Consider the following 9,562-nt stretch of genomic DNA (forward strand, 5'->3'; position numbering starts at 1 on the left):
AATTTCCTAGTATTATAGTGGAGAAAAATCAGTTGAAGAAAGTTTAGGTTGCCCTAGTCACATCACAGCTGAACCAAAATTAAAGCTTATTTCTTCCAGTGTTTACCCCATTGTCTTTCCCATGTATGAAGCCAACAGGTTGGTCACTTGTGATCTTGAGAAGTGTTTCTGTGGAGTGAAGGGATGGCTAAGGAATGAGCAGGAGGTAAGAACAGAGAAATAGCAGGCAGGGTAGATAACTCCTTTAAGATATAAAACAATGAAAAAAAAAATAGAGATAGAGGGCCATGTGGGTCTAGGGTTTTTATTTGCTACCTGGCTTGAGATGGAGACTTACCCATATTTAAGAAGTGATGAGAAGAATCTTAGGAGAGGGTGGGTGGGTAGCTTGATTAAAGAGATGGAAGAGTGAGGAAATTTGATGGAGCAAGGTCTTGAAGAGGCAAACGTGTGGGATTCATAGCATAGGTATGGAATAAGTTGTGTGGGTTTACAACTCTGGAGCTCAGGTTTGGGATCTGGAGACAGTAGATTTAGGAGTCAACAGTATATAGAAATGAACAAGATTACTCAGAGAAAATGTTCAAATTTTAAAAAAGGAAAAGGACAATCTTCTGATAAGCCTAAAATTCAGAATCCCACATCTTAACCCAAATTGAAAAGAAGTTTTTTGTCTTTGGGTCCTCCCCCTACATTTCATTTTTTTTGCTGATACAAAAACATACGTGCTGTTACTTGAAAATACTTTCAAGTAACTCTGTACTTGAAAGTACTTACTTAGCTGGAGACTCCGTGTTTGTCTTTGTAGAATGTTTTGAGTCACAACTCCTTCTAGAGGAAAGGTCTGTATGACAGTATAGTATCACATATATAAAAGGTTTCTTAGGACCTATAATGGCAGGACTGACCTCCCCCTCAGTCAGCTGTGAAAACAAAAAGTGTCATAATTTCCCTTTACTAGTAGTGTTAACCTAATGTTAAAAGTGAAGGATATCTCTGATCATTGTGCCTATAAATTGAATCTGTTCTAGAGCTGGAAACTATCTAGAGTTCAGTGTGAGCTCAGTTACTAGAGAAGAATGAATTAGGACAGTAGCAGTCTACCATGGGTCGACTTCTAAATTTTCAGGAATGTTTTTCTGTCTTTAGCTTGAAAAGGCAAATTAGTCTGATTTTGATAAATGCAAAATAATTAATAGTTGAGTTCAGTATTTTATGTATTTCATTTAGAGATTATTCTTATAACTTACCTAATAACCTGGAAGTAAATCTTAGGAAAACTCTGCTTTAGAGTAATAAACCATAAAGTAGTACTAGTTTCTCATCCATTTAAAATAATTTCTATTCTTTTACTTCCAAATATCTCTTGTTTCTTCAAGGGAAATCTAGAAAATGATTGTACCTTCATTTTATAAAAAATAATATCTCCACAAAATTGTTCAGCCAGAGAATGAACTGTACCTTTAATCTTGGGGTGTAAGGAAAGAAAGAAAAGATGAACTTGCCAAACTTTTATGAATGTTCATTGATTGGAGCATAAAATGAAGTAGTATACATAAATGGAGACTAATTAGACCTAAAAATAGTTTACAGAAATGATCAAGATGCTCAAATGCTGGTTATGAAGACCCTTTAAACTGTTGTGTGTTTGACAATGTGTGTGTGCCTACTTCAGAGGCAGGGCTCTAGGTTACCCTGCCCCTCCACCTGGTGGTGAGATTTCATACCATACCATGCTTGCCAGCTCTGACTCTGAATTCGTAAGCATTGGAAATAGCTCTAAAGAAGAGACCTGTTGTTACTCAGACACCTCATTCTTGTGTGTAGATAGCATTTCAGTGGACAAAATTTGAACATTTCCTGGATTTAAAAAAAAAGTTTTTTCTTATAGCAAATATTGCTGATGGCTCTGACTACTACTGTTGTGGTGACACAGGCAATCCAGGTGTTGTGGTAATGGGAGTCAAGGACGGTGGATGCCACAAGTGGGCCAAATGCTGTGACCTACATAACCTGTTAGCACGGGTGTTGAGGGCTGTCGACTGTTGTTCTAGGCTTTTAATGCACTTTACTCTTTATAGAGAGAAAGTGAGAATGTTGTATAGGAGGGGTATAAATAACTCTTTGTTTTTACCTTAAATTGGTGAAAAATATAAAGCCAACTCACATGCTTTATGGAGTAGGATTTAAATCAATAAACACATGCATATGTACATTCAAAAGGAAGTAAAAATGAAATTGTAAGCATTAATGTTTTTAAGAAGTACTATATTTATCAAGATTGCTAGTGATTTACCTATAACTTACATTATAGATTTGTTTATCAGTAATAATTTTGATTTGCTTAAGTTGACAAATTTTGGCCACATTAGAAGGCTATCTCAGGGAGCCAGAGCCTAGAGCTCCCAATCTGAGAGAGAAGTGAGGGGCAAGGGACAGCAGTGGATTTGTATACCACACTGCTCTCAAGTTGTTGCTGAAGAATGGTGAAAAGACTGCTTTGTTGGAGTACTGACTCCCTGGCCTAAAATTCATATTCAGTAGCTATTATTTGAGCATAATTTTTGTTGTTGTTTTGCCAGCATGCCATTAAAGATTCAATGGGATGTAATTTTCTCCGGCACTCAGTATTTACCAAGCACTGAGGAGTCAAGGCTATGGTTTTTCCAGTGGTCATGTATGGATATGAGAGTTGGACTGTGAAGAAGGCTGAGCGCCAAAGAATTGATGCTTTTGAACTGTGGTGTTGGAGAAGACTCTTGAGAGTCCCTTGGACTGCAAGGAGATCTAACCAGTCCATTCTGAAGGAGATCAGCCCTGGGATTTCTTTGGAAGGAATGATGCTAAAGCTGAAAGCAGTACTTTGGCCACCTCATGCGAAGAGTTGACTCATTGGAAAAGACTTTGATGCTGGGAGGGATTGGGGGCAGGAGGAGAAGGGGACGACAGAGGATGAGATGGCTGGATGGCATCACGGACTTGATGGACGTGAGTCTGAGTGAACTCCAAGAGTTGGTGATGGACAGGGAGGCCTGGCGTCCTGCGATTCATGGGGTCACAAAAGAGTCGGACACGACTGAGCGACAGAACTGAAATGAACTAAAAGAGTCAGTGGAGACCAAAATAGACAAGTTCTCTGCTCCATTGGAAATTAAATCTACTAGCTAATTATTATGTATTAATATTATATATCAAAGTATTTTTGTGTATAGTCAGCTTGAGTGCTTCTTTGTGAAAAATCTTGGATTTATCCTAGTCTTAAAATCCTGAACTGTCAAGAACCTTCCAGGTTGTTTTAGCAAAATGAAGTTAAGCACACTAGGCAAAAGGAGAGCAGAACTTTGGTGAAGGGGAGCAGAAATAACACAGCTTGGATCAGGCTTTTGCTATAAAGGTTATCGCCTGACTTTTTCAGGAAATCATGGGTTTATCATTAAAATGTACTTGGTGAGTGGGTGGATAGTGCTGGTTATAGACTGTCATCCACAAGATGTAAGCATTGACTTCCTCATAAAGACACACGAAAACTGTATTATGTGGTTTTTTATGATGATAGAGCACCATTTTTAATCATCTTGTTTTAAAACTTGAACAGTGAGATAAGAGTTGAAAAAGCTGTGGTTTTATGGCAGCCTATAATATCTCTGAAGTTATCATCTTTGGAAGGAATAAGCAACAGAAAAGATGACTGTGAGCTGAGTATATTCTGTATTTGGCTTTTCGCCACTGCTGTGAGACCTGTTTAAAATAGACACTGTCAAAGTCAAAATCAGATGCCGTGTGTGAATTTTAATGACATTCTCTGGTCCCTTTCCTACCATACCACCTAATGAACTTTCAGGGTACAAGTCCAAATAGCTTCCCAGTAATTGTATTGAATTCAATTCAGTCGCTCAGTTGTGTCCAACTCTTTGCGACCCCATGAATTGCAGCACGCCAGGCCTCCCTGTCCATCACCAACTCCTGGAGTTCACCCAAACTCATGTCCATTGAGTCGGTGATGCCATCCAGCCATCTTATCCTCTGTCGTCCCCTTCTCCTCCTGCCCCCAATCCCTCCCAGCATCAGAGTCTTTTCCAATGAGTCAACTCTTCGCATGAGGTGGCCAAAGTATTGGAGTTTCAGCTTTAGCATCAGTCCTTCCAATGAACACCCAGGACTGATCTCCTTTAGAATGGACTGGTTGGATCTCATTGCAGTCCAGGGAACTCTCAAGAGTCTTCTCCAACACGACAGTTCAAAAGCATCAATTCTTCGGAGCTCAGCCTTCTTCACAGTCCAGCTCTCACATCCATACATGACCACAGGAAAAACCATAGCCTTGACTAGACGGACCTTTGTTGGCAAAGTAATGTCTCTATTTTTGAATATGCTATCTAGGTTGGTCATAACTTTCCTTCCAAGGAGTAAGCGTTTTTTAATTTCATGGCTACAATCACCATCTGCAGTGATTTTGGAGCCCCCAAAAATAAAGTCTGACACTGTTTCCACTGTTTCTCCATCTATTTGCCATGAAGTGATGGGACCAGATGCCATGATCTTCGTTTTCTGAAGGTTGAGCTTTAAGCCAACTTTTTCACTCTCCTCTTTCACTTTCATCAAGAGGCTTTTTAGCTCCTCTTCACTTTCTGCCATAAGGGTGGTGTCATCTGCATATCTGAGGTTATTGATATTTCTCTGGGCAATCTTGATTCCAGCTTGTGCTTCTTCCAGCCCAGCGTTTCTCATGATGTACTCTGCATAGAAGTTAAATAAGCAGGGTGACAATATACAGCTTTGACGTACTCCTTTTCCTATTTGGAACCAGTCTGTTGTTCCATGTCCAGTTCTAACTGTTGCTTCCTGACCTGCATATAGGTTTCTCGAGAGGCAGGTCAGGTGGTCTGGTATTCCCATCTCTTTCAGAATTTTCCACAGTTTATTGTGATCCACACAGTCAAAAGCTTTGGCATAGTCAATGAAAGTGAAGTCGCTCAGTCGTGCCCGACTCTTTGCGACCCTGTGGACAGTGGCCTGCACCAAGCTCCACCGTCCATGGGATTTTTCAGGCAAGAGTACTGGAGTGGGTTGCCATTTCCTTCTCCAGGGAATCTTCCCGACCCAGGGATCGAACCCAGGTCTCCCACATTGTAGACAGACGCTTTACCATCTGAGCCACCAGGGAAGTCCTGGCATAGTCAATTAGGATCCATTTATTCAGTTATCAGAAATTGATGTTTCCTTGGTAGTAAGGTCCTTGTCCTTTGGGAGCTCATAAGCTGTTTGAGTGACAGATAATACTGATACCTACTGATAGTCTAATGAGATGAATAACATTAGAGGCCATGCACAGAGATCACAGCCATCCTTGGGCTCTCTCTCGGCACAAAACTAACCCATAGACCCACGTGTAGAATCCACACTGAAAACACTGTTCTCTGTTGTTATGACAGAGGTGCCAAAGGCTGCCTTGTCTATTTATATCCCTTTATTTACTATATATATGGACAATATACAGTCCGTGGAATTCTCCAGGCCAGAATACTGGAGTGGGTAGCCGTTCCCTTCTCCAGGGGATCTTCCCAACCCAGGGATCGAACCCAGGTCTCTCCCATTGCAGGCGATTTCTTTACCAGCTGAGCCACCAGGGAATCTATATATATATACATATACATACATATATATACTATATAAGATTTTTAAAATATCTTCATTATACTTACGAGGAAACTGAAGAGAAAATGTACTGACATACATCCCCATAACTTCATTTACATACTATTTCAGTGAGTTATTTCTAGCAGTCAACAGTCAGTTTAGATTAATTCCATGGTTCTATGCAGACCATCAAGAATGGTCAGTAAGTCCTAGCCTGGAAAATTTATTTAAAAAGCACCATCTATTTGGCACAGGCCTTCGTAAGTCTGTATACCAGTGACCTTCAAAAATTGATCTCAATTAATGATTATTGGAGCTAGCCAGCACTACTTAATCTTCACCCTTTTGTACTTAATTCCTTTAGCTTATAGTTCTATTTCTTTACTCTTCTGCATTAAATACCAATCACAGTTTAGTTCAGTCGCTTAGTCATTTCTGACTCTTTGAGACCCCATGGACTGCAGCATGCCAGGCCTCCCTGTCCATCACCAGCTCCCAGAGCTTGTTCAAACCCATGTCCATCAAGTCGGTGATGCCATCCAACCATCTCATCCTCTGTCATCCCCTTCTCTTGGCTTCAGTCTTTCCTAGCATCAGGGTCTTTTCCAATGAGTCAGTTCTTCCCATCAGGTGGGCAAAGTATTAGGAGTTTCAGCTTCAGCATCAGTCCTTTCCAATGAACATTCAGGACTGATTTCCTTTAGGATAGACTGGTTGGGTCTCCTCGCAGTCCAAGAGACTAAAGAGTCTTCTCCAACACCACAGTTCAAAAGCATCAATTCTTCAGCTCTCAGCTTTCTTTATGGTCCAACTCTCACGTCCATACATGACTACTGGAAAAAACATAGCTTTGACTAAATGGACCTTTGTTGGCAAAGTAATATCTCTGATTTTTAATATGCTGTCTAGGTTGGTCATAGCTTTTCTTCCAAGGAGCAAGCATTTTTCAAGTTCATGGCTGCAGTCACCATCTGCAGTGATACTGGAGCCCAAGAAAAGAAAGTCTGTCACTGTTTCCATTGTTTTTCCATCTCTTTGCCATGGAGTGATGGGAGCAGATGCCATGATCTTAGTTTTTTGAGTTTTAAGCCAACTTTTTCACTCTCCTCTTTCACTTTCATCAAGAGGCTTTTTAGTTCCTCTTCACTTTGTGCCATAAGGGTGGTGTCATCTGCGTATCTGAGGTTATCGATATTTCTCCTTGCAGTCTTGATTCCAGGTTGTGCTTCATCCAGTCCATTATTTTGCATGATATACTCTGCATATAAGTTAAATAAGCAGGGTGAGAATATACAGCCTTGATGTACTCCATTCCCAATTTGGAACCAATCTGTTGTTCCATGTCCGGTTCTAACTGTTGCTTCTTGACCTACATACAGATTTCTCAGGAGGCAGGTAAGGTGGTCTGGTATTTGTATCTCTTTAAGAATGTTCCACAGTTTGTTGTGATCCACACAGTCAAAGGCTTTGGCATAGTCATAAGGCAGAAGTAGATGTTTTTCTGTAACTCTGTTGCTTTTTCAAAGATGCCATGAATGCTGGCAATTTGATCTCTGGTTCCTCTGCCTTTTCTAAATCCAGCTTGAACATCTGGAAATTCACGGTTCACATACTGTTGAACTAATTACAGTCAGTGTGATTACTAATGCCAGTCAAGCCAAATTTTCATCCTTCTCTTCTTTGCCTTTCTGAATGCTATTTGAAAATTTGTTGAGAATCACAGACTTTTATGGTTAAAGAGACCTTATTAGTTTATAACACCATTAGCCAAGGAAATGGGAATCTTGGATATGTGAAATAATTTGTCAAGGATACACTGGAATTAGTGGCAAAGCCTTCATTCAAACCAAACCTAATTTCCAGGCCATTCCTTTGATTACATATTTTGCTTTCCCAGGTCTTATTTTCTCCTCAGGTCACAAGGCTACTCCCACTCATTATTTTCTCAGTCTTTTGCTCTTCAGTGGGACTGTGAAACTGCTCCCATACTTCCAAGTCTCTAGTAAGAAGGTGCATAAATCTCCTCTTGATCGTTCACTATAGTTTCTTACCCATAGGACTTTTCCTTTTGGATGTTCTAATTTCCAAATTCAGTTCCAGAGCTGACCTACCACCTTCCTCCTCTAAATTCCTCCTCAGCTTATCTCCAGTAGTGACAGCACTATTCTTCCTAGACTCAGAGCCTTGGTGGTGGTAATGAATCAATCCTTTCCTCCTCTTACAGTCACCACACTCACTCCTAGAATTATTTTTGTCCAAGACCTTTGCATTTTCTTTGTCTAAATGATTTCCATCTTCTTTTATTCTTTTGGCTTTCAAAAAGTTGAAAGGGTGTTTTGAAACTGATTCTACCATTTACTAAGCAAACTGTGTGACACAACCTCTGTTATCTGTCTGTAAAGTGGGATAATACTGATCCTAAATTGTTGTCAAGATTAGCTGAAACAAGATACAAATTTTCAGTTATAAAGTTTAACCCGTAGATGCTCAATAAATATTTGTGAAGTGAATGTTACTTCCCTTTTCCTTATAGCCATAATGAGTATATGAGTTTGAAAATTTTTTTTCTTAACTACCTAAACAATAGATTAGATACTAATACTTGAAGTGTTTTTTAATGATCAATAGTGTCTCCTTTGCTCTGTGATCACTTCAGATGCTAATTATGGAGTTTTTTTTCCTCTTGGTCTGTTTTTATTTATAAAAGCTGTACTGAGATTCATTATTCATTCGTTACTTTAGAATTCATCTTTGAAAATAATACAGTTCAGTGGTTTTTAGTATATTCATAAAGTTGTACAACCATCATCAGTATCTAATTTTAAAACATTTTCATTACTCCAGAAAGAAACCCCCTACCACTTTGCAGTCGCTCCGTTTCTTCGTCCCTGTAACACCTGGCAGCCACCTGTTTATTTTCTGTTAGTTCTGACCATTTTATATAAATAGAATCAGACAAGATAGGACCTTTTGTGTTTGACTTCTTTCACTTAGTATAATGTTCCCAAAGTTCAATCCATGTTGCAACATGTATTTAGAACCTCATTCTTTTCTAAGGCTGAATAATATTTCATTGTATGGAACAGACCACATTTTGTTTATCCACTCATCAATGGTAGACAACTGAGTTGTTTCCACTTTGGGGCTATTAAGAATAATGCTGGTATGAACATTTGAGTACAGGTTTTTATGTGGAAGTAGTTTTCAGATCCCTTGAGTATATGCTTAGTAGTGGTCTTAGTATAGAATTTTTAGTTGATGAAGCAAAAGAATTTTCATTTCAAAGCAAAGAATTCTAATGGTGAGAGAACTAAAAGTTCTTATTTGGGATGTTTCCTTCTATATTGATTCCTAAGATTAAAATTCTTTGCACTGGACCTCACAGAAGACTATAAATCAACAAAATTAAGAGCCTTTTCTGAAAGGATCAGCAATAATACAAATGCCGCTACATAATAAAGGATGTTTGTATTAGCATAGGGTAACAAAGTAATCCCCAGATCTCAACTCTCATCAAAGTATTTATTTTCATTCACTTTATGTCCAAGGTGCACTGCAGGAATCAAAAAAGGAAAACTCTCCTAAAGGGATGCAGATTAAGGAAAAGTTAGGTTAAGGTGAATAAGAATCCTGTCTTCTGCTCTGCAGCCTGAGCCTTCACAGTGAGGGTAGGAACATTTCCCTTTTCTCTGATCCGTTTCCCTTCCCAATAAAACTGACCTGAAAGATAGAGAAAGAGGGGCCTGGAAGAACTTTGGGAACGATGTTTCCATCCAGTTCAAGAGTTGGCTTCAAGCACTGCCTTCACTTTTTTAGAAAGCCACAGAAAGGGAAAAAACATCTTTGAAATAAGAGCTTGGCTTCGAGCATCATATGGTTAGTTACACAGAGGTCACTAATTACTCTTCCCTTTCTTGTTTTTCAG

At 39.3% G+C, this 9,562-nt stretch overlaps 1 protein-coding gene across 5 annotated transcripts in view; it reads left to right on the forward strand.

The window, feature by feature from the left end:
* NFATC3 (nuclear factor of activated T cells 3) overlaps positions 1 to 9,562 on the forward strand; it is a 93,747-nt gene that overhangs the window by 81,294 nt on the left and 2,891 nt on the right. For 2 of the 5 annotated variants that reach the window (XM_069550153.1, XM_069550154.1), the window contains one exon: positions 2,583 to 3,772. The exons of the other annotated variants lie outside the window; for them this stretch is intronic. Coding sequence is in view for 1 of the 2 variants with exons in the window: in XM_069550154.1 (XP_069406255.1) it covers positions 2,583 to 2,593 (11 nt within the window). In the remaining variant the exon portion in view is untranslated. Of the gene's footprint in view, positions 1 to 2,582; positions 3,773 to 9,562 lie in introns of those variants that run through there. 5 annotated transcript variants of the gene reach the window in all.

This window comes from Ovis canadensis, chromosome 14 (assembly GCF_042477335.2).
Source record: "Ovis canadensis isolate MfBH-ARS-UI-01 breed Bighorn chromosome 14, ARS-UI_OviCan_v2, whole genome shotgun sequence".
In the NCBI taxonomy this organism is placed as follows: Eukaryota; Metazoa; Chordata; class Mammalia; order Artiodactyla; family Bovidae; genus Ovis; species Ovis canadensis.